The 26,958-nt window shown below is 36.7% G+C and overlaps 1 protein-coding gene and 1 non-coding gene across 6 annotated transcripts in view; one reads left to right on the top strand and one right to left on the bottom strand.

Annotated features, from left to right (window-relative positions):
* ASH1L (ASH1 like histone lysine methyltransferase) overlaps positions 1 to 26,958 on the bottom strand; it is a 187,803-nt gene that overhangs the window by 95,872 nt on the left and 64,973 nt on the right. For 4 of the 5 annotated variants that reach the window (XM_060136621.1, XM_060136630.1, XM_060136658.1 and 1 more), the window contains exon 5: positions 16,582 to 16,761. The exons of the other annotated variant lie outside the window; for it this stretch is intronic. In XM_060136621.1, coding sequence (XP_059992604.1) covers positions 16,582 to 16,761 — 180 coding nt within the window. The remainder of the gene's footprint in view (positions 1 to 16,581; positions 16,762 to 26,958) is intronic. 5 annotated transcript variants of the gene reach the window in all.
* LOC132516640 (U5 spliceosomal RNA) lies at positions 8,161 to 8,271 on the top strand. The gene has a single exon (XR_009539447.1). It is a non-coding gene; the product is annotated as a U5 spliceosomal RNA (small nuclear RNA).

Below are 26,958 nucleotides of genomic sequence, written 5' to 3'. Positions count from 1 at the left end.
GCATTTTGGTATCTGTGGGGTGGGGGTCTGGAAGCAATCCCGCACAGATACCATGAGACGACTATATCTCAAAGAAAATCTGAGTAGAGGAATAACAATCCTGAGGATATCATATTACTGTATTCAAGAGAAAGTAAGTCTTATAAGGGTTAATTTTATCCTAGGTCACAAATTTAGTGACAATGGAGTTAGACATTTAAAAAATTTATTGAATATTTATTTACTTCATACATGTCAAGCATTTAACCCACAAAACTCTATCAAGTAGGTACTTTTCATCACGCCATTTTTTTAGATGAGGACACTGAGGACATAGGTCAGTAATATGCCCCAATTCATGTAACTAGTAAGTGAAGGAGTAAGGATTTGAGTTCTATAACCACAACTTGATGCATTACCCTTGCTGGATTTAAGAAACACTTTAATCTAGCCTCTTTCTCGAAACTTAGACAATCTATTCTGTATTCCACTGGTAGTTAAACTTCTGAAAATACTATTTTCATAAACTACCTTGCTGAAGATGTTAACATTTCTCTCAACAAACTTTACCAACCTACACTATTTTCTGTAACAGATTTATTTTACTAATTTTATTTAGATTAACACAAATTTACATGATCTTAGCACAACCAACTATCCATAGGGAGAAATGGCCCAGAATCATATTGAAAGGTAATTAAGATCATACCAGGGTTAAAATATTCTGAACACCATCTACAGACAACCGGAGCATAAACCCCTTCAATGTTCCTTCATGAACATCATGGCAGAACTTTTGTCCTGAGGATGTAAAATTTGTAGAGGGAGGATATAAAAGCATGTTTTTTTGTAATGCCACAATGTAATGTAATTTCCCTAACCCTCCAATTGAAACTAGTTTACCTCACAATTTAAAACCTTTGAGGAGCATGACATTTTTAGATAAAATAGAAGTTAAAATTATATTTCCAGATTACTAAACTTTATCAGCCCTAATGTCTTATCTCATAAAGTATGTAATGTAAAATATACATTCTTATCTAGAATGAACATTCCATCTAAAATAGAAATTAATGAAATCTTCCAGACAAGCCAATTTTTTTTTTTTTAACAATCAAACAGTATTTAAGTTAGAGGCAAAGTGGCAACAGGTATAAGTGTTGCAGCCAATTATTGCCCACATACAAATATTAGCTATGTCATCTACTAGCTGTGTAACACTGGACAAATTACTTACTCTCTCTAAGGCTTAGCTTCTTCAATAACAGTATCTGGTCTTTCACAAGATTAAATGAGATAATATATGCAAAGTGCTTAACACAGCAACTGGCACATAGTGGGCACTCAGTAAGGACTAACTCTCTTCAGTTTAGCCAATGAGTACAGCCTAGCCTAATACTATATACCAGAAAAATTCCAAATAGATCTGGGAACTAGATGTAAAAATCAAAGTTAAACAATTACTAGAAGAAAATAAGGCTGGATTTCTTAGTTCCTTTAAAACCTGGGTGTGGGGAAGCTTTTCTAATAATAATCCAAAATCCAGAAGCACAATACAAACAAAAACAAAACAAAAATTTGACTACATGAAAATATGGACCTTTGTATGATAAAAATCATCATCATATGCAAAGTCCAGAGTCAAACTACAGAATCCATTAAAATACTATGAGGACTATTAACTGAGTTCAGCAAGGCTTGCAGGATATAAAATCGATATACAAAAATCAAGTGTATTTCTATATATTAGCAATAAACATATAAAATGGAATTTAAAAATTCCATTTACGATAACATCAAAAGAATAAAATGCTTAGGAGTATGTTTAACAAAAGTACTTACAAGACTTACATACTGAAAACTAAAAAATACTGTTAAAAGAAATTTTAAAAGAATTGAATAACTAGAAAGACATCCCACGTTCATGGATCAAAATACTTAATATCGGTAAGATATAAAACTCTCCAATTAATCTACATTTTTTTTTTCAAAATCCCAGCTGGTTTTTTTTTGCAGAAATCAACAAGTTGATCCTGAAATTCATATGGAAATAGCAAGGGACCCAGAATTAGCCAAACAAAGTTGGAAGAAGCCAGAAGAGCCAAAGTTAGAGGCATCATATTTCAGTATTCAACACAGTATGCTACTGGGATAACAAAAGACATATAGCGAATAAGGACAAAAGACAAATAACAAACTGACAAAAAATGTAGTGCAGTTTATATCACAAAGGGCAAATCTCCTTAATATATAAGGAACTCTTAAAAATCAAGGGAAAAAAAAAAGACTAAACAACCTGATAGAAAAATGGTGGGAAAAACACTGAAGGTTTAGGCTTTCCTTGAGCTTAGAGACTTAAAGAAGCAGACTCTCTTTCTTAGCAGCTTAGAAGAAGCAAGATACCACTGAGTTCTACAACTCCAATAAAATGAATATGAGCATGGATAAGAACCTCAAGTCTCAGATGAGATTTGGCTGCTACCTTGATTCCAGCCTTGTGAGACACAGAGCAGAAATGTCTAGACTCCTAAAATTCCAGGGAATCTGTGAGATAATAAATGGGTAATGTTTTAAGCTGCTAAAATTGTGGTAATGTGTTACACAGTAATAGAAAATTAATACATGTATGTGTGTACATATATATACTTATTTCCTCGTTCTGAAAGAGCCTAAAAGCATTGCCACACCTCAGGAACAATGACAACCTAGTAGCAAACAGTATATCAAGTACCCAGATTTTGATTTCTAAATAATTCCCATTAAAAGAAACCAGGGACTTCCCTGGTGGCACAGTAAGACTCCATGCTCCCAATGCAGGGGGCCTGGGTTCAATCCTTGGTCAGGGAACTACATCCCACATGCACGCCGCAACTAAGAGTTCACATGCCACAACTAAGGAGCTGGTAGGCCACAACTAAAGAGCCCCCCTGCCGCAAGTAAGACCCAGCGCAACCAAATAAATATTAAAAAAAAAAAAAAGAGAGAAAGAAACCAAAACTTCTTGAGTGAAATAACTGATTCCTGATCTGAGGCAAGGAAAGAACAAGGTAAATCTGATAAACAACAGCAAAGAAATAAAAGCAAATACCAAAACAAACAAGAACCAGGGTGAATGATACCTTTCTATGACAGAAAGCAGGGAAATGCTCAAAGATGAATGAGGTTATGCCTAAAAGAAACAGGGCCCAGCTTAAAGTGTCTTCTGTGATTAAAATTTGGGAAATTTGTGCATGTCTCCACAAAATGATGGTACTGGATTATGATATATTAAATTTTTTTTTGCGGTACGCGGGCCTCTCACTGCTGTGGCCTCTCCCACTGCAGAGCACAGGCTCCGGATGCGCAGGCTCAGCGGCCACGGCTCACGGGCCCAGCCGCTCCACGGCATGCGGGATCCTCGCAGACCGGGGCACAAACCCATGTCCCCTGCATTAGCAGGCGGACTCTCAACCACTGCGCCACCAGGGAAGCCCTAAAAATTTTTATGAGTCCATACGATACTCAAAAGAAAAGAAAAATTCTGAGTGTGTAAAGGGAAGAAAAGTCAAAGCTCATCTTCCCAGAAAAATATCAGCTAATAAATGTTGAAGAAATGACAGAATTAGAAAATTACCAGTTTGCAACTAACAATGTACTCACCAGTTTAGTCAAAGATCATAATGGATGCTAAAATATATTAAAAAAAAAAAGACTGCTAGAGAAGAAGCCAGAGCCTCAACTATCACCCCATGATTTACTAATTTACAACAGTAAAAATTTATCTTTACATTGGAGAGATCTGGTGGATACCACACCTTAATCAAGTGATCAAACATGGCATAACCAACAGTCAAACAGTAAGTGGGATGCAATTAGAAGTACGAAATATCACATATGTAATACTCCTACCAAGATTTAACCTAAATCTAATCATGAAGAAATAATTTTAAAATTGTGGAATGTAGCACAACAAGCTTAAGTTCCTCAGAAAGGATCAATCTCATAAAAAACAAAAGATAGGGAATATTCTAGATTAAAATAATACACATAGCTAGTGATCAGGTGTAACACATGTTATCTGTTTGGATTCTACATTAAAAGGAAACAAATTGAAATAAAAGATAATTTTAGGACAATAGGGAAAATATAAGTATGGGCTGTATATTAATGATATTACTGATATACCGCTTTGTTTAAAAAAAATAATTAATTAATTTTATTTTTGGCTGTGTTGGGTCTTCATTGTTCTGCGTGCGTGAGTTTTTTCTAGTTCTGGCGAGCAGGGGCTACTCTTCGTTGCGGTGCACGGGCTTTTCATTGCGGTGCCTTCTCTTGTGGTGGAGCACGGGCTCTAGGCGCACAGCCTTCAGTATTTGTGGCACGCAGGCTCAGTAGTTGTGGCTCGCGGGCTCTAGAGCACAGGCTCAGTAGTTGTGGCGCACAGGCTTAGTTGCCCCGCAGCATGTGGGATCTTCCCAAACCAGGGGTCGAACCCGTGTCCCCTAGCAGGCGGATTCCTAACCACTGCACACCAGGGAAGTCCTACTTATTTTCTTAGATATGATAATGGTATTAAGATTAGGTAGGAGAGTATCCTAGTTCTAAGGTGATAACTTCTGAAATGCATAGGGGTGAATGAATGTCTGCAACTTACTTTCAAAATTTTCACCTGACAAAAATGTTTTCCCCTGCAAAAATGTAAATGTGTGTATAGAGAGAATTAAAGCAAATGTGGCAAAATGTTGATAAATTTAGGTACGGTATATGAGTGTTAATTTTGCCAGAGATTTGAGTATTTTCAAACAAACAAACAAAACAAACAAAAACACTGTGAAAAAAATAAAACAGTTTAATCTGGGAAGGTAGTCCCCTTGTATGCCTATGCAAGATTTACTGATCTGGGGCTTAAGGGAGGTGAATTAGGTAATTTCTAAGGTATGTTCAGGTTGGAAAGTGCTAATACTGTGTTTTTACAGAGAAAACACGACTACATGTCTATTAAAAAGTATTTTAAAGAAGTATTATTTCACTTCCCAAATTTCTAGTTTACAATAATACCATCATTACTATAGCAATTATGATGTCATTTGTAATTTCTACACTTTAAGATATGTTAATTCCCAATTTTCATCACAAAACTGTATTTTCCTAATCTCTTCCTTGAACTCTGATAGTATTTACAGTTTGCGACACACATTTCCTAAGGGAAGGCTATATCATTTTCCACTCTCAGTAACAGAATAGAGGGATATCTCAGAACTTGAGATAACAGATCTCCTGCAAAGTTTTCCTGGTAAAATATATATAACATAAAATTTCCCATTTTAACCAATCTTAAGTGTGCAGCTCAGTGGTATTAAGTACATTCACACTGTTGTACAACCATCACTATCATCCATTTAGAGAACACTTCATCTTGTAATACTGAAGCTCTGTATCCATTAAACAATAACTGCCACCAGCCCCTGGCAACCACCATTCTCCATTCTCTCTCCATGCATCTGACTACTCTAGGTACCTCTTATAAGTGGAATGAAACAGTATTTGTCTTTTTCTGACTGATTCATTTCACTTAGCATAATATTTTCAAGGTTCATCCATATTGTAGGAGGTGTCCAAATTCCTTCTTTTTTAAGGCTGAATAATATTCCATTGTATGAATGGGATATAATTTTTTGAAGTATCTTAAATCTTGTTATTTATTAAAATATATTAAATCTTGTTATTAAAAGTCCATCAGGCCTGTATTAAAGAACAGTCAAGTGAGAAATAGTAATTGCTAATGAAGCCACTTTATTATCACTAGAGGGAGCTAGAGCAACAGAGCTGCTGCCAGATACAAACACATTTTCCTTAGCCATAAGACTGGACATAACCAAGCTTCTATAAAAAATAGAACGGAATGTAAATGTGGTTATGGATTCCCTCCCAATGCTTCTCCATTTCTAAGTGGCAAACTGAACTTTCATAAATCATGATTTATAATTCCTGACAATATACAGTGATGGCCTGATATGTTCTACTCCACATTAGGAGCCAAATCACATGTGGAAAGTTTTTAATCATCTCTGTTAATGCAATCTTTATTTTTTATTATATTAAAAAATCACTTTTCGGACTTCCCTGGCGGTCCAGCGGTTAAGACCCTGCGCTTCCACTGCAGGGGCCACGGGTTCAATCCCTGGTTGGGGAATTAAAATCCCACATGCCTTGGGGCCAAAAAGACAAAACAAAACAAAAAGACTTTTATTTTTTTCTAGGAAAAAAAGAGGCAAGAGGCTCTTAGTTTAATCATGATGGGTGACTGCAGAGAAAAGAGTATAGAAAACAGGATTTAAAAGACAAATGCAGTGACTTCCCTGGTGGCACAGTGGTTAAGAATCCACCTGCCATTGCAGGGGATACGGGTCCGATTCCTGGTCTGGGAAGATCCCACATGCTGTGGAGCAACTAAGCCCATGCGCCACAACTACTGAGCCTGCATGCCACAACTACTGAAGCCCATGTGCCTAGAGCCTGTGCTCTGCAACAAGAGAAGCCAGAGCAATGAGAAGCATGTGCACCACAACGAAGAAGAGCCCCCACTCGCCACAACTAGAGAAAGCGTGCGCACAGCGCCGAAGACCCAACGCAGCCAAAAATAAAAAAATTTTAAAAAGACAAATGCATAAAAAATAATTATAAATGTATGTTTTAGGGCACAAAATGAATAAAGATGTAATTTGTAATTTCAATAATATAAAAGGAAGGCATGGAGCTTTACAGGAATAGCATTTTTGTATGTGACTGAAGTTAAGTTGGTATCAATTCAAATTACAGAGTTATATCTTTAGGAAGTTATATGTAATCTCCATGGTAACCACAGATAAAATAGCTATAGAATATACACAAAAGGGAATGAGAAGGGAATCAAACAGGTAACTACAAGAAGAGCAGCTAAGTACAAAAGAAGGCAGTAAGGAGGAAATGAGGGACAAAAAGCTATAACACATATGGAAAACTAAATGGCAAGCATAAATCCTTTCTTATTAGTAATTACTATAAATGTAAATTGATGAGACTTTCCAGTCAAAAGGCAGAGAGGAGCAAAATGAATATAAAACATGATCTAACTACATACATGCTGTCTACAAGAGATTCACTTTAGATCCAAAGATGGGAACTGGATGCACATGAAAGGATGGAAAAAGATATTCCATGCAAATAGTAACCAAAAGAGATAAGGAGATTATACTAATATCAGAAAAAGAGACTTTAAGTAAATAAGTAAAAAACTGTAACAAGAGACAAACATTAAATATTGACAAGAGAGTCCATTCACCATAAAGCTATAACAATTATAAAAAAATATTCAGGGCTTCCCTGGTGGCGCAGTGGTTGGGAGTCCGCCTGCCGATGCAGGGGACACGGGTTCGTGCCCCGGTCAGGGAGGATCCCGCGTGCCGCGGAGCGGCTGGGCCCGTGAGCCATGGCCGCTGGGCCTGCGCGTCCGGAGCCTGTGCTCTGCAGCGGGAGAGGCCACAACAGTGAGAGGTCCGTGTACAGCAAAAAAAAAAAAAAAAACACCAAAATATTCACCAAACATCAGAGGACCCAAAATATATGAAGGAAACACTGACAGAATTTAAGAGAGAAACAGACAGTTGTACAATAACTGTTGGCAGAACAACAACACAGAAGATCAGTAAGTATGAGAACAACATTATAAACCAATCAGTTGTAACAGAAACAGAAATAACACTCTACCCAACAACAGCAGATTACATAGTCTTCTCAAGTGCACATGGAACATTCTTTAGGACAGACCATATGTTAGGCTACAAAATAAGTCAATAAATTAAAAAGGATTGAAACCATACAGAATATCTTTTCTGATCACAAAGGAATGAAACTAGACATGAAGGAAAACTGAAAAATTCACTTATGTGTGGAAATTAAACAACATACTCTACTCTTAAGCAACCAATGGGTCAAATAAAAAAATCAAAAGGGAAACTGGAAAATACTTTGAAATGAATGAAAACAAAAACAGAACAAAACTTACGTGATGCAGTAAAAGCACTGCTAAGAGGAAAATTTTTATGTGAAAACACATAAATTAAAAGAGAAGAAAGATCCCAAATCAGTAACTAACTGTACAATGAACACTCAGTGGTACAGCCACTGTGGAAAAGTTTGGTGGTTCTTTTAAAAGCTGCATGTATACTCGTGCTTCTCTTCATAATCTAATGTATCTTTTGCCTTTTACTAAAGATTCATCTGGGGAGGGAAAAGCATGACTGCTGCTACAATTTTTTGAGGCCTTCTGGGGATAAACAAAAGAAATAAAAATTAAAAATAAAAATAAATTAAAGCTAAATGTAGAATTACCATATGGTCTAGCAATTTCACCCCTAAGTTTATACACAAAGGACTGAAAACAGGGACCTGAACAGATAAATGTATGCCAATGTTCACTGCAGCATTGTTCACAATACCCAAAGGCAGAAACAACCAAAGTGCCCATTAACAGAGAAACAAAATGTGCTATCTACATACAATGGAATATTACTCAGCCAGAAAAAGGAATGAAGTTCTGATACATGCTACAACATGAATGTTAAAGAGATGTTAAATAAAATAATCCATACCCAAAAACACAAATACTGTGTATGCTTCCATTTACATGGGGTACCCAGAAGAGGCAAATTATAGAGACTGAAAGTACATTAGACATTTATTATGTGCTGTGGAGAGTTTTAGAAGGAGTGGGTAGTTTTTGCTTAATTATTATAGTTTCTGTTTGAGGTAATGAAAAAATTTTGGAAATAGACAGTGGTAAATGTTGTACAACATTGTGAATATAATTAACGCCACTGAAGTGTAACCTTAAGAATAGCTAAAATGGCAAATTTTATAAGTATTTTACAATTTAAAAAATTAATAATGTAATATACCAAAAACTATTGACTTGTACACTTGAAATAGGTTAACTGTATGATATGTGAATTACATCTCAATAAAACTATCTATAAAAAAAAAGAGGATAGGAAACATCTTTTAGGAGACAGGAAACAACTCTTTCGGAGAGTGAGACGCAGAAGAAACAACTAAGATTTACTTTGAGTGCCTATTGTATGCCAGTGGTTTTACATATATCATCACACTTGGGTAGCGTGGATGCGATATCAGAATTCATACTTTAGAAACAAAACAATTCAGTTTGAGATGACGAAAAAGTTCTGGAGGTGGACAGTGGTGATGTCTGCACAACAAGGTAATGTACTTAATGCTACCAAATGGTGCACTTAAAATGATTAAAATAGTAAATTTTATGCCATGTATATTTAACCACAATATAGTTAATTAAAAAATTTAAAACATGAAGCTACTCTTGTTTTAAAAAATGTTACTCTGGACACTGGTCCTGGCAATGATTTTTTTGGGTATGATACCAAAAGCAAAGGCATCAAAAGCAAAGATAAGCAAACTAAGAAGCTTCTGCACAGCACAGGAAATGATCAACAAAACAAAAACTACTAAACGGGAGAAAATATCTGCAAATTATATCTGACAAGGGGTTAATATCCAAAATTTATAAAGGACTCACTCATACAACTCAAGAGCCAAAAACCCAAACAATCTGATCAAAAAATAGGCAGATGGTCTAGACATTTTTCCAAAGAAGACATACAGAAGACCAACAGGTACATGAAAATATGTTCAATATCACTATCAGGCAAATGCGAATCAAAACCACAATGAGCTATCACCTCACACCTGTCAGAATGGCTATTATCAAAAAGACAAGAAATAACAAGTGTTGTTGAGGCTGTGGAGAAAAGGGAACCCTTGTGCACTGCTGGTGGGGATGTAAATTGGCACAGCCACTATGGAAAGCAGTACGGAGGTTCCCCAAAAATTAAAACTAGAACTACCATACGATCTAACAATTCCACTTCTGGGTATTTATCTGAAGAAAACAAAAACACTACCTTCAAAAGATATATGCACCTTCATGTTCACTGCAGCATTATTTACAATAGCCAAGATAGGGAAACAACCTAAGTGTCCATTGAGAGATGAATGGATAAAGAAAATGCTATATATGTAAGCATATACACATACACAAATACACAATGGACTATTATTCAGTCATACAAAGAATGAAATCTTGCGATTTGCGAGAATATAGACAGACCTTGAGGGCATTACGCTAAGTGAAGTAAGTCAGACAGAGAAAGACAAATACGGAATGATCTCGCCTGTATGTGGAACAAACAAATGAGGGAGTTCCCTGGTGGTCCAGGGGTTAAGAATCCGTCTTCCAATGCAGGGGATGCGGGTTCAATCCCTGGTGGGGGAACTAAGATCCCACATGCCACGGGGTAACTAAGCCCGCGGGCCACAGCTAAAGAGAAGCCTACAGCCGCGGTGAAGAGCCCAAATGTTGCAACGAAAGATCCTGCATGCCGCAACGAAGATGCGTCATGTTGCAACTAAGACCCAATGCAATCAAAATTAAATAAGTAAATATTAAACAAAAAGCAAAGGACAAATGAACACCCCTCCTACACACACACACACACACACACACACACACACAACCGGCAACCAAGCTCACAGACACAGAGAACAGACTGGTGGTCGCCAGAAGCAAGAGGTACAAAATGGGTGAATGGAGTCAAAAGCTACAAACTTCCAGTTATGAAAGAAGTAAGTCATGGTAATGTAGTATACAGCATGGTAACTATAGTTAATAATACTGTATTGCATATATGAAAGTTGCTAAAAGAGTATGTTGCAAAAGTTATCATCATAAGAAAAAAAGTTTTTTAACTATGCATAGTGACAGTTTAACCAGACTTATTGTGGTGATTATTTTGCAATATTCACAAATACCTAATCATTATGTTATACATCTGAAGCCACTATAATTTTGTATGTTAATTATACTGCAATAAATAAATAAATACTTCACTCAAGTTATTTTCATCATTTTCTTAGTGATTGAGATAAAAGCAGGTAAACTGAAATTTTCACCTTGTTTTGCTAAAAATGGTCTGTGTGACTTGAGCAAGTCATTTAACCTTTTAATAGCTTCAGTTTTCTCATCTGTCAAATAAAGGGTTAGGTCTAGCTGAAATGAGGGAGGCTGAGTGTGCATGGGAACAAGGGACATATGGGAATCCCTGAACTTTCTGTTCCAGGGATTTCTGCCTAAAACTGCTCTAAAAAATAGAGTTTATTAATTAACAAATAAAAATTCAAAACTACTTCATACAGGGAATGGTGTGAGGTTCAGCATGCATTCAGTCCACACTCCTATATTTAAATTGAACTTAGAACCTAGAATGTTCCTAAAGCATTTCAGGGGAAAATTAACCATATTCTGGTGTTTAATCCAACCTTAACCACTAGATTATCTATAACAAATAAATTTTAATCCACTACCCTTTGAGCCTCAGTTTCTGACAAGCAGCATGATTCAGTGGTAAAACAAGAATGGTGAGACCTCTAAGTGTTCAAAACCCCAGTAATGATTTCGATGATAAATTTTATAAACTTAGTAAGTTCCTTAACTTTTCTGTGTCAATTTCTTAAATAGTAGATAGTAACCCTTACTTTACCATTTCCCACAGATTTAATATGAAAGCATTCTGAAAATTTAAATAATATATCAAATGTAAGATGGCACCATGCTTTCATTTTATTTCCAAAGATACATACTATTTTGAGGAAATGACAGCTAAGTGTAAACATTATGTGTTATACATGTAATATAAATAATAATATAGTGTTATATAATATATAATAAATACATCTATATTTTACATATATAATTCCCATGTAAACAAGCAATATTCTGTAAGCTTGAAAATTACAGTTATCCCATTTCCTGTAATAGATTTAGTGCTCAAAAGTAGCCCATAAATCAAAGTAAGTGTATGAGGAGAGTTTATTTTAAAAAACTTAGAAGTCACAGTATCTGAGAGCCAGGATAACCTTAAGATATGAACTGTGTAGTTCAACAGCTTCACTTTATACATCAAGCTTCATTTTTACCACTCCCAGAGAAACTTAAGTATTCTGCCCAAAACATTACACGACAGTGGCAGTACTTTTAGGAGTACTAAAAGTAGAAACCTTACCCCACAAACGTAGAACTAAGGGCTCCCTTCAAAGTAGTGTTAATTTTTCGATATTTTGCTCTTCACCATAATGTATACTCTAAAGTCTGAAGTTCACTCTCCAATTCACCTGATTTATATCTGATATTTCATATTCTTAAAACTCCTATTAGATAAAATTTAAATTCCAAAAGTAATATAGCATTTTTATAACTTCACGCAATAAAGACACATAGAAAATAAGAAGTAAAAACCTCATTACCCCATTCCGAATCCTATAACCTAGAAGGGTATAGCAGGCACAATAATATGCAACCCCCTCCCCAAATCAAAATCCCCAGAAAGCTGGGAATATGTAGAAGAAATTGAGGTTTCTAATCTGTTGATTTTGAGATAGGGAGATTATTCTGGATTATCTGGCTGGGCCCAACTTAATCACAAGTGTCCTTATAAATGGAAGAGGAACAAAAATGAGGCAGTCAGTGGGAAAAAAAAAAGTGAAAACAGAACCAATGTTGAAGTGATTCAATGTGAGGATTCAACTTGTCACTGCTGGTTCTGAAGACAGAAGGGGCCCCAAGCCAAGGAATTCTGGAAAGGCAAGAAAAAGAATTCTACTCTAGAGCCTCCAGAAGGAACACACAGCTATGCTAACACCTTGATTTTAGCCTAGAGAGATCGATTTTGACTATAAAATAAATATGACTTGCTTTAAGCAACTTAAATAATTTATTACAGCAGGCATAGAAAACTAATACACAGGTTAATAGTTTGATGACTATAATACTAAGACATTCTTTGGTGCCTATATACATGTACATAGTAATAGAGGTTTTCTTAAACCAAGGAGTACTGGCTGTACCACTTTTATCTGGTGTATTAATGACATCATCACACACCTAGGAATACAAAAAAAACCATCAGGATCATCACTAACTCTAGCCCAATCCTTTCATCCAATCAGTCTTTAATTCATTTCAATTTTAATGTAAAAAATGTTCAAGAGTCCACCCTTTCCAACATCCAGCCACCTTAGCTATCACCTCAGCTCATGACATGACTTCTATCCTGGAGAACCACAAAGGTGTCCTGCTTCCTAACTGGTCTTCTAACTTCTAATATTTCCTCATCTAATTAATTTCCCATACTGATACTGGAGTCTAATCTTGATCCAATTTTAACTGAATCACACCCTCCCCTCACAGTTCTTTAAAATCTAAAATGATTTATATAAAAAAGAGTAAACTTGCAATGTCCTTGTACCATTCTGTGATCCCCAAAACAAATTTCCCTAACATGGAGGACTTTTAGGGCAATGAAACTATTCTGTGACACTACTGTGGTAGATACATGTCATTATACATTTACCAAAACCCATAGAAAGCACAGCACCAAGAGTGAACCCTAATGCCTACTATGAACTTTGGGTGATACTGTGTCAATACAGGTTCATTGATTGTAATAAAGGTACCACTGTGGTGCAGGATGTCCATAGTAGGGGATGTTGTGCATGCATAAGGACAGGGGGTATATGCAAAATCTCTATACTTTCCAACAATTCTGTTGTGAACCTAAAACTGCTCTGAATAATTGTTTATTAATTTAAAAAACAAAACAAACAATCCCCACCCCAATTGCTACCAACAAAAAACAGCCAGCCCACAAAAATATATTGGCTTCACAGTTTGTAAGAATGCACACGTGTATTATTTGATCTGTTTTAAAAGATATTCCAAAATACGGCTTCCCTGGTGGCGCAGTGGTTGAGAGTCCGCCTGCTGATGCAGGGGACGCAGGTTTGTGCCCTGGTCTGAGAGGATCCCACACGCCACGGAGCGGCTGGGCCCATGAGCCATGGCCGCTGAGCCTGCGTGTCCGGAGCCTGTGCTGCGCAGCTGGAGAGGCCACAACAGTGAGAGGCCCGCGTACCGAAAAAAAAATAAAATAAAAAATATCCAAAATAAACCATTTTCTTCTCATTTATTTCTATGAGATGAAGAGCTAGTTCTAACATAAACAAGGTCCTTTTCAGAGTGAAAGACTTTTATCTGACTAGAGACATTTTAAAACACTAATGTAGTTGATGATACTGATCTTTTGAGGAACAGTCTGATTTTATTATTAATCTCTCATTTTTAGGAATTTAATCCAGAAGAAGTACATCAGTCAAAAAGTAGAAGTAAAACTTTAACTACAGTGAGTTCCCTGGTGGTCCGGTGGCAAAGACTCTACGCTCCCAATGCAGGGAGCACGGGTTTGATCGCTGGTCAGGGAACTAGATCCCACATGCCGCAACGAAGATCCCGCACTTAGCAATGAAGAACCCACATTCCTTTAAAATCGTAACTGTATTAGATCTTCCCCAAATGCATTTTCATTTTCTCATTTGTAGTGACAATGCTAATTTTTTTTCAGGCATTGTCACCTGAAATAATGACCATTATTTCTCAGCCTTCCCTGTGGCTGAAGTATGGTTACACGACTATGTTTCAGTCAGTAACTGTAAATGAGGTTTTGAAGTTTCCTTTCTTAGTCAGATTAGCTGCTATAATGAATTACCATAGACTTGGTGGTCTACGTAACAAAATTTTATTTCTCACTGTTCTGGAGGCTGGGAAGTCCAAGATCAGGGCTGGGTTCTAAGTGAGAGCCCTCTTCCTGGCTTGCAGATACTGCTTTCTTGTTGTATACTCACATAGTAGAGAGAGAAATCATCTCTCTCTGTGTCTCTCTTTATAAGGATGTTAATCTCATTCAGGAGGGCTCCACCCAAATAACCTATAATTATTCAATACTTCCCAAAGGCCCCATCTCTCAATATCATCACACTGGGGATTAGGGGTTCAATATATGAAATTTCAGGGGAACACATTCACTCCATAATGCTTCCTTACAAAGAAGGTACAATACTTGTTTTTTACTCCCTTTTCCTCTTTTATCCTCTCTGTAATGAAGACCTTATGGCAGTTATGTTGGAACAAAAGGTAACCATAGGAACGCAAGCTTAGTGTTGAAATGGAAGAACAGAAAAAAAGGAGTCTAGGTCCCTGAAGACACTGTGAAGATACCATGTTAACTCTGAACTGTGTACTTCACAACTTTTTTTAAATTAAAGGAAAATAAATGTTTATCTTTAAAAAGTCTTGGTTATTTGAGAGGGTTTCTTATCATTGGCAGCTGAAACTAAGCCTAACTAATAAAACGTTTTCATGACCCAAGCAGCAGAAATGGAGTACAAAGAGTTTATGTGATACCTACCTCAGTGGCAAATTAATGAAAGATCTTTTCAATGCAAAATAAAGTGTTGTGATTTATATGTTGATCACTTTAACCATACCAAGTCAGATGTATCTCTAAAATGTAACTGTTCCTCTTTCAATTTCATTCTTTTCTTGCCTAAATTCAAGAATTCCTCATGACCTTTTGATGGATACTGTGAATTTCTGCCATTAGTAACTCTCTCATTCAATTCATTTTCCACTCTGTTGCCAGAGTTATTTTTTATTTTATTTTTTTTTGCAGTACATGGGCCTCTCACTGTTGTGGCCTCTCCCGCTGCGGAGCACAGGCTCCGGATGTGCAGGCTCAGCGGCCATGGCTCACAGGCCTAGCCGCTCCGCAGCATGTGGGATCTTCCCGGACCGGGGCACGAACCCATGTCCCCTGCATCGGCAGGCGAACTCTGAACCACGGCGCCACCAGGGAAGCCCAGCCAGAGTTATCTTAAAACACAAATTTGTACTTCCTTTTCTAAAAATAGTATTTTAAATTTCCTATAGCTTAGTGGGATAAATATCTTAAGAGTCAGTAAAGTCCACGGTCCCTATCACACAATGCTTATTTTCCACAACACCACATTTCAGAAAAAGTGAACTTCTGAGTTGTTCTAATACATGAAAAGTCTTCGCATCCTAGTATGTGCCTTGGTACATGCTATCCTAACTGGAATGCCCTTCTCCATCTTGCAAACTACTGCTGAATGTCCAAAACCTAACTCAAGTATACTCTGTGAACTACTTCTTAATGAATGATATAGTGAGTTGATAGCTCTCTGGGGTTTTAAAATGTTTCCATCAGAGGACTTATCAAGCTGAACTTTCCCAATGGAATATGAAGTTCTTAAAAATAAGAAGTATTTTACTCATCTGGCAAATAGTTTGGAACACAGCATTTAACAAATGAGGAATGAATGTAGAAAACCATCAAGATCATTTTAGATACAAGCAGAGTGTCCCTTTTCTTAATTTCAATTAACAAAACAGGCATCATTAGAATCCAAACTACAGAAATATAATCTAGAAAGGCAGAGAGAAGATAAAGATCAGGGAAAATAATTAGCCCCAAACAACATATCATGAGTACAGTGAACACTGAGGTGTTTGTGATGAGATTTGTATTTGTGTATATTACATTTGTATTGTTTCTTGTTTTTCTTGATAGTCAAAGTATTATTTAAAACATGGAAGAATGACAGGTCTTTAAAGGATGTCAGCTGATAGGTACCACTACTTACTCTGTAGTTTTGTAAACATCAGAATACAGCCCTGCTTTCTGATACTTCTTCTTTGGGGGACGTGGGGCCTTCTTTTCTCTTGGGATGAGAGAAAGCACAGGCTGCAAGGTACTTTCAGGTTCGGGAGGTTTGGCTGGGGTTTCAGGAGGACTGGGAATCTCAACTGCTGCTTCAGTAAAGCTAGAAAGAGAAGTTTAAAGATAATTTTATGGTGAAATTTTTTTCCTACAAATAATTATCTATTTAAAAAAACATCAGAGCAATTATAAAAAGAGACATGTGGACTTCCTCATCTGGTCATGCTGGAGTAACAGATACCAGATTTCTGTCCTCCTGACAGAAACTAATAGAAACACGGCAAAGTACAATAAACCTGAAGTAAGTTTATGAAACAATTATCAGACACTGGACAACAGTGACTATAGCACTGTGATCCCTGAGAAAATTGGAAATAAAATAGAAAGAGATGATTCCTATAACCACTTTGCCTTTACAAGGACTGAGGTAGAGGGAGTAGAGCCAAAGCAGAGAATGGCCAACTTAATGAGTTGAAAAGAGATCAGAATATGGAGAGGCTGAGGTAGTTAGAATTTGTGAGGCAGAGTACTGGAGTGGAGAAAGCTACGGAGAAAAATAACTCTAGAAATCTGTGTAAGGGTCTCCTTTAGTACATTGCTAAATACTAAGTTTGTGTATGTGCAAGGTGAAATTCCATAAGGCCGGACAAAGAACCACCAGAGTATTATAACCTAAACAATTTCCAGAGCTCCCACATGATGACAGATACTCAGATTCCACTAGGGAGAGTGAAAGACACTGCCCAACACTGTGGGCATTCAATAGAGATCCCAGAGGGTAACATTATCCATTTTTGTAGGGCTCAACTATCTCTGGAATAAAAGCCAGCTCTAATAAACCTTAAAAACTAACTTCAAAAGAATCCAAACCAATCCACAAGTAACTTAACTGCCTACCAAAATAAAATCGAACATATAGAAAAGAACAAAAAACATACACACAATAATGTGACATTTACAATATTAAAAAATTCAAAATGAAAAAAAAGAGCAATGACCAAAATTTTTCTAAATTTGATAAAAAGTATAAACCCAAAGTTCCAAGAAGCTAAACAAACCAGAAGCAATATAAACTAAAAAAAAAATCAAGTATGGCATATCATAATAAACTTCCTGAACACTATTGATGAAGAAAATAAAAAGAGCCAGAGAAAAAATACACAGTCTATACAGGAGTACAAAAATAAGAATGAATGCAGATTTCATGTCTGAAATAATGCAAGCCAGAAGGCAATGAAAAGACATCTGGAAGTGCTAAAAGGAAGGGGAGGGGAGGAGCCTGTCAAAAGAGAATTCTAAATCAATCAAAAACATCTTTAAAAATTAAGGTGAATATAGTTCCAGGCAAAGATGGAATAGACACTTCTACCTATCCTCCCATTAAGTACAACTAAAAACCCTTGAAATTATATATAAAATAAACATAAGCACACAGATTGGCTAGGTACCTTGGGACCTAAGCAATGACATATCAGGGAATTTCCTAGATTTTCTTTTTGCCTCATACTTAATAGTGAAAGACTGAATACAGTTTCCCAAATATCAATGAAAAGACAAATGTCTGCTCTCATAACTTAAATTCAACATCAGTTAAAGGTCGAAGCCAGTGCAAAAGGACAATAAAAAGAAAAAAATATAGAAGTGTGAGTCCTCCAATTTTGTTCTTTTTCTTCAAGATTGTTTTGGCTATTTGGAATCCCTTGAGATTCCTCATGAATTTTAGGACGGATTTTTCTATTTCACAGAAAACATCACTGGGATTTTAATACGGATTGCACTGAATCTGTAGATCACTTTGGGTAGTACTGATATCTTAAGTCTTCCACCCCATAAACACAGGCTTTTCTTTTTCTTGCCTAACTGCTCTGGTTAGGAATTTCAATACAAAATTGTACTGAAGCGGCAAAAGTGGGCTTCCTTTCCTAGTTTCTGATAATAGTGGAAAACCTCTGTCTTTCACCACTGAAGTGGTCAGCTGTGGGTTTTTTACATATAGCTTTTATTAGGTTGAGGTAGTTTCTTTTTATTCCTAGATTGCTAGCTTTTTATCATGAACATGTGTTAGATTTTTGTCAAAAAATTTTCTGCATTTACTGATATGACCATGTGATATTTCTTCTTTAGCCTGTTAACGTGATTTTCAAATGTTGAACAAGTTTTGTATAACTGGGATAAATCTTACTTGGTTATGAGATGGATTGGCTTCATATTTTATTTTATTTTTTCCTATTCTCCTTATAGCCAAATTCATTTTTTCTGTGCCTTACCTTATGTTTCTTCCTCCTAAAATCAAAAATGTTTTCTGCTTTCCTGCTTATATGTGTCTGTATATATTCTACATATATAAACTCTTCAAGTGCCATGTTTCTCCAAGTTCTGTCTATAGACCATGTATATCAGAATCACCTTGGGGGCTTTAAAGGAAATGCAAATGCCTACTCATAGAATTTTAAAAATTCTTATTAAGGAGATCTGAGATGGACACTTCCTAACCTTGCTGGTCCCTAATACCCGACACTGTGCACTCTCATTACAAGAGCATCCTTCTTATCCCACTCGGGCTCTGACACCGTAGGCTGGGTTAACATTCCCTTGCCCTCGCCCCATAACCCAACTCTTCACCTCAATTAGCCTCCCAGCTCAGGGTCACCATGGTTTCCACATCCCATACAGATACCTACCAAATGGCTTTACGACTGAATTCTTCAGGAAAGAAAAGAGAAAGAAGAAGAGGTAAGGTATTTTAAAATATGGCTTTATGGGAATTCCCTGGCAGTCCAGTGGTTAGGACTCAGTGCTTTCACTGCCATGGCCTGGGTTCAATCCCTGGTCAGGGAACTAAGATCTCACAAGCCACGTGGCACAGCCAAAAAATTTAAAAATAAATAAAATAAAATATGGCTTATGATATATTTATCTACATTAAGACAATACATGGTTTATTTTTGTGGCTTTTTTTTTGCTTTATAAAAACAAAATCAGTTAGTATATCATTTTTAGGGTCTTGTTTCTTTCATTTAATCTTGTCTAAGACTCATTCATTATCATTACATGTCAGTTATAATTCATTAATTTTTATTACCATATCATATTCCATTGTACAAAAAACTATAATATACTTATTCCTTTTCCTGTTAATCTGGGATATTTCCAGTTTCTATATATTATAATCAATCTTGCTACTACTTTTCCAAAAAATGCTTTCTGGTGATCATTGGGCAGGAGTTTTCCTAAGCTGTGTAAAAGGTAATTGCTGGATCATACTGGGTTGTTTTGAAATACTTTTTTGGTTACATACTCTGGATACCAAAAATGTATAAACTATATCTTATTCTTTTTTTTTTTTTTTTTTTTTGCAGTACACGGGCCTCTCACTGTTGTGGCCTCTCCCGTTGTGGAGCACAGGCTCCGGACACGCATGCTCAGCAGCCATGGCTCACGGGCCCAGCCACTCCGCGGCATGTGGGATCTTCCCGGACCGGGGCACAAACCCGCGTCCCCTGCATCGGCAGGCGGACTCTCAACCACTGCGCCACCAGGGAAGCCCTATAAATTATATCTTATAAATTTCTTCTCCCAGTTTGTAGCAAATCTTCATACGTTTGATAAACGGAAATTCTTAGTTTTAATAATAATGCAGTATATCAATCTTTACCTGTATGCTTACTGCTTTTGATATCTTGTTTATGAACTCCTTTCTGAGAAACAAGGTCATAAAGTTTTCCTCCTTCTGTATTAGCCTTTAAAAGTTTGAAGGTTTGCTTTTTACACTTATGTATTTATTTAACCAACTGGGAAATGACTTTTATACATGGATTAAGACAGAATCCAATTTCATTCCCATTCCTATGCAATATCAACTTCTGGGGCACCATTTATTGAATATAATTTTATTTCCTTATTGATATGTAGTGTCACCTCCATCATATAGCAAGCTTGCATGTATGGATCCGTTTCTCTTATCCAATTCTATATTCAGTTCCACGCTAGCTCAATATACCATAGCTTAAAATTAAGTCTTGGGGCAAATCCATTGTTTCATTCAGTGATTCCATTCCTAGGTATATACCCTAGAGGAATTAGTGTCCATATCCACCAGTGAACATTAGAGGAATGTTAAGAGCAGCATTTTTGGGTAATAGTGTCAAAATGAAAATAACCCAACAGTAAAACAGAAAAACTCTATATCTGCATCAACATGGATGGATCTAGAGATTATCATACTCATCGAAGTAAGTCAGAAAGAGAAAGACAAATACCATATGTTATCACTTACACGTGGAATCTAAAATACGACACAAATGAACCTATCTACAAAACAGAAACAGACTCACAGACATAGAGAACAGACTTGTGGTTGCCAAGGGGGAGGAGAGGTGGGGAAGGAAAGGATTGGGAGTTTGGGATTAGCAAGTGCAAACTAGTATATATAGTATGGATAAACAAGGTCCTACTGTATAGCACAGGCAACTATATTCAATATCCTGTGATAAACCATAAATAGAAAAGAATATGAAAAAAATATATATGTATAACTGAGTCACTTTGATGTACAGCAGAAATTAACACATTGTAAATCAACTATACTTCAAAAAAATTAAAAAAAAGGAAGACTATTACATACAAACAATGGATAACTATAAAATAACAAAAAGGAGGTAACTACAGCAACATGCAACAACAGAGATGGTTTTACATTTATATGTTGAGCAAAAAAGGTGAGGCACAAAAGCATATGTCCTGTATAATTCCATTTCAGTGAAGTCCAGGAAGGATAAACTAAACTATATTGTCTACATTGACACTTAAATGGTATGAAAAAAGGTAAAATTCAGGAGATTGATTATAGCTACTGGCAAGGAAGTGGTGTATGACTGGGAAAGAACATGGGATGCTACCAATGTTCTATATGTTCACCTGTTCTGTATCTACATAGGTGTTAACTTTATAAAAAAAATTTTTAGGGCTTCTGTGGTGGCACAGTGGTTAAGAATCTGCCTGCCAATACAGGGGACATGGGTTCAAGCCCTGGCCTGGGAAGATCCCACATGCTGCGGAGCAACTAAGCCTGTGCTCTGCAACAAGAGAAGCCACTGTAATGAGAAGCCCGTGCACCCACCACGAAAGAAAGGCTGCGCACAGCAACGAAGACCCAATGCTGCCAAAAACAAATAAATAAATTTATTAAAAATAATTTTTTAAACTGGTTACTTCTATTTATACACTTTCTGTATGTGTATTCCTCTTCAAACTCCCTTCATATTCTCTAAAGAGTTTTAATGAGACTGAAATGATCTTTTTAAAGAGAGATAGAACCCTCTTTTAAACCTGGTCCTGGTGCTTTCGTGTGGCAAGACGTCGTAGATTCAATTTACATTACAGAAGCACAAAGGGTATTTCTTTCTGAGTAGGTATTTTTCCTAGGAATACAGCACATACATTTCAACTGAGTTTTACAATTTGTTGGGCATAAAGTTCTTAGAGTACTCACATTTCAATCTCTCATATATAGCTTATTTCCTTTTTAGTTCCTAATTTTATTATTCCCTTTCTCTTCCTTTATTGATCAACCTTACCAGAAGTTTGTATATTTTATTCGTTATCATTAGTATTACAAACTTTGGTCTTCAGTGACTCTCTCTACTGTACCTTAGTTTTATTTTGTTTAATGTATATGTTTTATCTCTGTCCTTTACATTTTGGGGCTTATTCTCATTTTTCTAATTTCTTTCCTTTTTTAAATAAATTTAAAAATTTTGGCTGCAATGGGTCTTCGTTGCTGCACACGGGCTTTCCCTAGTTGCGGCGAGGGGGGGGTTACGCTTCGTTAGAGTGTGCAGGCTGCTCATTGCGGTGGCTTCTCTTGTTGTGGAGCACAGGCTCCAGGTGCACGGGCTTCAGTAGTTGTTGCTTGTGGGCTTAGTTGCTCCGTGGCACGTGGGATCTTCCCAGACCAAGGCTCAAACCCGTGTTCCTTTCATTAGCAGGCGGATTCTTAACCACTGTGCCACCAGGGAAGTCCCATTGTTTTTAGAATTTCTTAATTGGACTCTTTGTAACCAAGAAGGACCCTATGGGGTCTTCCCAGGACAGACCCCTCCCCTATATCCTCTGCTTATTTCCTCTCTGAAGTACCTAGATAATAGTATCTGATGCACATTTCCTGAAGTTGTTTTACAGATGCTAAAACCAAATGGGAGAAATTACTTACTTGATGATCATAAGCACCACAGACCTACTGGCACCTAAGGACTGATAATCTTAACCTCTGTGACACCACCCTGTTACCTCACCATCAACCAATTGCAGATTTGTGCATGAGCTGATCATATACCTGGGATGCCCCTCCCTCACCTTGCCTTTAAAGATGCTTTCCTAAGCCCAGAGATAAATCCATGCACTTATGGTCACCTAATCTATGACAAAGGAGGCAAGAATATACAATGGAGAAAAGACAGCCTCTTCAGTAAGTGGTGCTGGGAAAACTGGACAGCTACATGTAAAAGAATGAAATCAGAACACTCCCTAACACCATACACAAAAATAAACTCAAAATGGATTAAAGACCTGAATGCAAGGCAGACACTATAAAACTCTTAGAGGAAAACATAGGCAGAAAAGTCTTTGACATAAATTACAGTAAGATCTTTTTAGACCCACTTCCTAGAGTAATGAAAATAAAAACAAAAATAAACAAAAGGGACCTAATTAAACTTAAAAGCTTTTGCACAGCAAAGGAAGCCATAAACAAGACGAAAAGACAACCGTGAGAATGGGAGAAAATATTTGCAAATGAAGCAGGTGAGAAAAGATTAACCTCCAAATTATACAAACAGCTCATGCAGCTCACTATGAGAAAGACAAACAACCCAATCAAAAAATGGGCAGAAGACCTAAATAGACATTTCTCCAAAGAAGACATACAGATGGCCAACACACACATGAAAGGATGCTCAACATCACTAATTATTAGAGAAATGCAAATCAAAACTACAATGAGGTATCACCTCACACTGGTCAGAATGGCCATCATCAAAAAATCTACAAACAATAAATGCCGGAGAGGGTGTGGAGAAAAGGGAACCCTCTTGCACTGCTGGGAATGTAAATTGATACGGCCACCTATGGAGAACAGTATGGTGGGTTCCTTAAAAAACTATATATAGAACTACCATATGACCCAGCAACCATAACTGAAAAAAAGACACATGCACCCCAATGTTCACTGCAGCACTATTTACAATAGCCAGGATATGGAAGCAACCTAAATGTCCATCAACAGAAGAATGGATAAAGAAGATGTGGTACATATATACAATGGAATATTACACAGCCATAAAAAGGAACAAAACTGGGTCATTTGTAGAGAAGTGGATGGACCTAGAGACTGTCATGAAGAGTGAAGTAACTCAGAAAGAGAAAAACAAATATTGTCTGTTAACGCATATATGTGGAGTCTAGAAAAATGGTACAGATGATCTTATTTGCAAAGCAGAAATAGAGACAAAGATGTAGAGAACAAACGAATGGATACCAAGAGCGAAAGGAGGGAGGTGGGATGAATTGGGAGATTGGGATTGACATATATACACTATCAATATCATGTATAAAATAGATAACTAATGAGAACCTACTGTATATAGCTCAGGGAACTCTACTCAATGCTCTGTGGTGACCTAAATGGGAAGGAAATCCAAAAAAGAGGGGATATATGTATATGTATAGCTGATTCACTTTGCTGTACAGCAGAAACTAACACAACATTGTAGAGAACTATACTCCACTAAAGATTAATTTTAAAAATTAAAGATAAAAATGTTTTCCTAAAACCCATCAGGGAATTCGGGCTTTTTAAGCACTACCTGTCCTGAACTCCTTGCTTGGCATCCTGTAATAAATGCTGCACTTTCCCTCATCACAACCTGGTATCATTAGTTTGGCTTTACTGTGTACCAGCGAGCAGACACAAGTTTTGTTTGGTAATATCCTCATTCGTAAATTTTCAGCATTCTTGAAAATAATATAAGCATTAATGGCTATGAATATCCCTCTAGTACCTCTTTAGATACATCCCACAAATTTCAATATGTAGCACAGTATTTACTCAGTTCTAAATATTTTTAATATTTTAATAATTTTATTTTTTTACATGAGTTTAAAAATTTTTTCTTTTTTCCTTTTAGATCCAGGATATGAACGCAGGGTTTTCTGAATCTAGAACCCAGCTCATAATCATTACAATATTCTTTTGCATTCTGGTTTGTTATTAATCAATGAATAGTGATCAAACTCTTTAACACGGTGTACAAGGACCTCTGCAAGATCTGGTCCCTACCACCTTTTCTCTAGACCCATTTGACACCATACTACTCTAATTAACGTGTTTTGGCCACAAAACGTTTCTTTCATTTCCCTGAACCTGTCATGCTTTTTCATACTTACCAGTTTAAAATGTATGCTCTGGTGTTGCTCCTCTAAATAACAAATAAAGTCTGTTCTTCAGATTTTACCTTAGTCATTACTTCCACAAAAAAACTGAGTCAATTACCTCTAATATAAGCTCATAAACCTAAATAATTCTTCATAATAGTTAGAATGTAAGAACCATGAGGACAGGGAATATTTCTATATTTGCTTACAACTGTATTTACCCTCAGCACATGAAATAATTTTGCAATAAATAATTTAGAAATAAATTAAGAGGGACTTCCCTGGTGGTGCAGTGGTTAAGAATCTGCCTGGCAATGCAGGTGACATGGGTTCGAGCCCTGGTCCAGGAAGATCCCACATGCTGCGGAGCAACTAAGCCCGTGTGCCACAAATACTGCGCTGTGCTCTAGAGCCTGAGAGCCACAACTACTGAGCCCACGTGACACAACTAGTGAAGCCTGCACGCCTGGAGCTCATGCTCCACAACAAGAGAAGCCACTGCAGTGAGAAGCCCGTACACTGCAACGAAGAGTAGCCCCTGCTTGCTGCAAGTAGAGAAAGACGGTGTGCAGCACCGAAGACCCAACGCAGCCAAAAATAAATAAATATATTTAAAAAATAAAATAAAGAAACAAATGAACAAACTCCTGCTATATAACAAGTGCTACAGTAGGTTCCAGTTCGAGAAAGGTGAAAAACTGTTGCTATCTCTGGGAACTCACTGTGCCATGTCCTTACCTACACAATCTCTTGAGGGTGGAAACTGTATCTTTCTCTTTATAATCTCCTCAAATTCCAGAATATAATTTTGTGGAAAATAAGTGTTTAATGTTGCTGACTAATGCTACTAGAACTTGCTGGAACAGAAGGGCTTATCTGAAATAACGCCTTTTCTCTGAGGCGCGTTTTTAACATGACCCTTCCTAAAGTGATTGGTTAAGATGTCTCAAATTGTCACTTTCTTACTATAGCGAAGGCAAAAGTCATTCTGTTTGTAGATATTTTAAAAGCCTCAGTAATGAAAACAGAAATAACAGATTGATAACAAAACAGACTGATGGGAAGAGAATATAAAAATATAAAAGAAGACCCTAAGACCCAAAGATATTTAAGAATTTATATGATAAAGGTATCATTTCAAACAAGTAGGGAAATGATGATCAATTAATAGTGCTAAAACCGCCATGTAAAAATACAAAAAATTGTGCTTCCCTGGTGGCGCAGTGGCTGAGAGTCTGCCTGCCGATGCAGGGGACACAGGTTCGTGTCCTGGTCCAGGAAGATCCCACATGCCGCGGAGCAGCTGGGCCCATGAGCCATGGCCGCTGAGCCTGCACATCCAGAGCCTGTGCTCCGCAACGGGAGAGGCCACAACGGTGTGAGGCCCGCGTACCACAAAAAAATCCAAAAAAACAAAAAAACAAAAAATTTAAATCTCTTAATTAAATTTTTTCCCCTTTCAAAGAAAAAAACCTTCACAAAAATCCAATGGGAATATAAATTATAGACACTACATATAAAACAAAAATGCTTACAAATCTGCAACCTTGATAAATAACTGGCAATAAACATAGCACTAACTCATACCTTATACAAGAGTAAATTTCAGCTAATTTAAGACCTATATGTAAAACAGTAATATGTAACCCTTTGAAAGAGAATAATTAAATTATGATATATTCTTAACATGCAATAAGGTAATTCTATATGTACTAAATGACAAGATCGCCAAGATTATAAAGAGAAAAGTTGTTACAAAATTAAGTATAAAATGTATGTTACCACTTATATAAAATAACAGCTTTGCATATGCATGTATTTATAAATGCATAAGAAAAGTATCAAAGGATACACAATATATTAACAGTCT

The sequence above is a fragment of the Lagenorhynchus albirostris genome, chromosome 2 (genome assembly GCF_949774975.1).
Source record: "Lagenorhynchus albirostris chromosome 2, mLagAlb1.1, whole genome shotgun sequence".
Classification (NCBI taxonomy): Eukaryota; Metazoa; Chordata; class Mammalia; order Artiodactyla; family Delphinidae; genus Lagenorhynchus; species Lagenorhynchus albirostris.
This window is presented reverse-complemented; position numbering and strand designations above follow the sequence as displayed.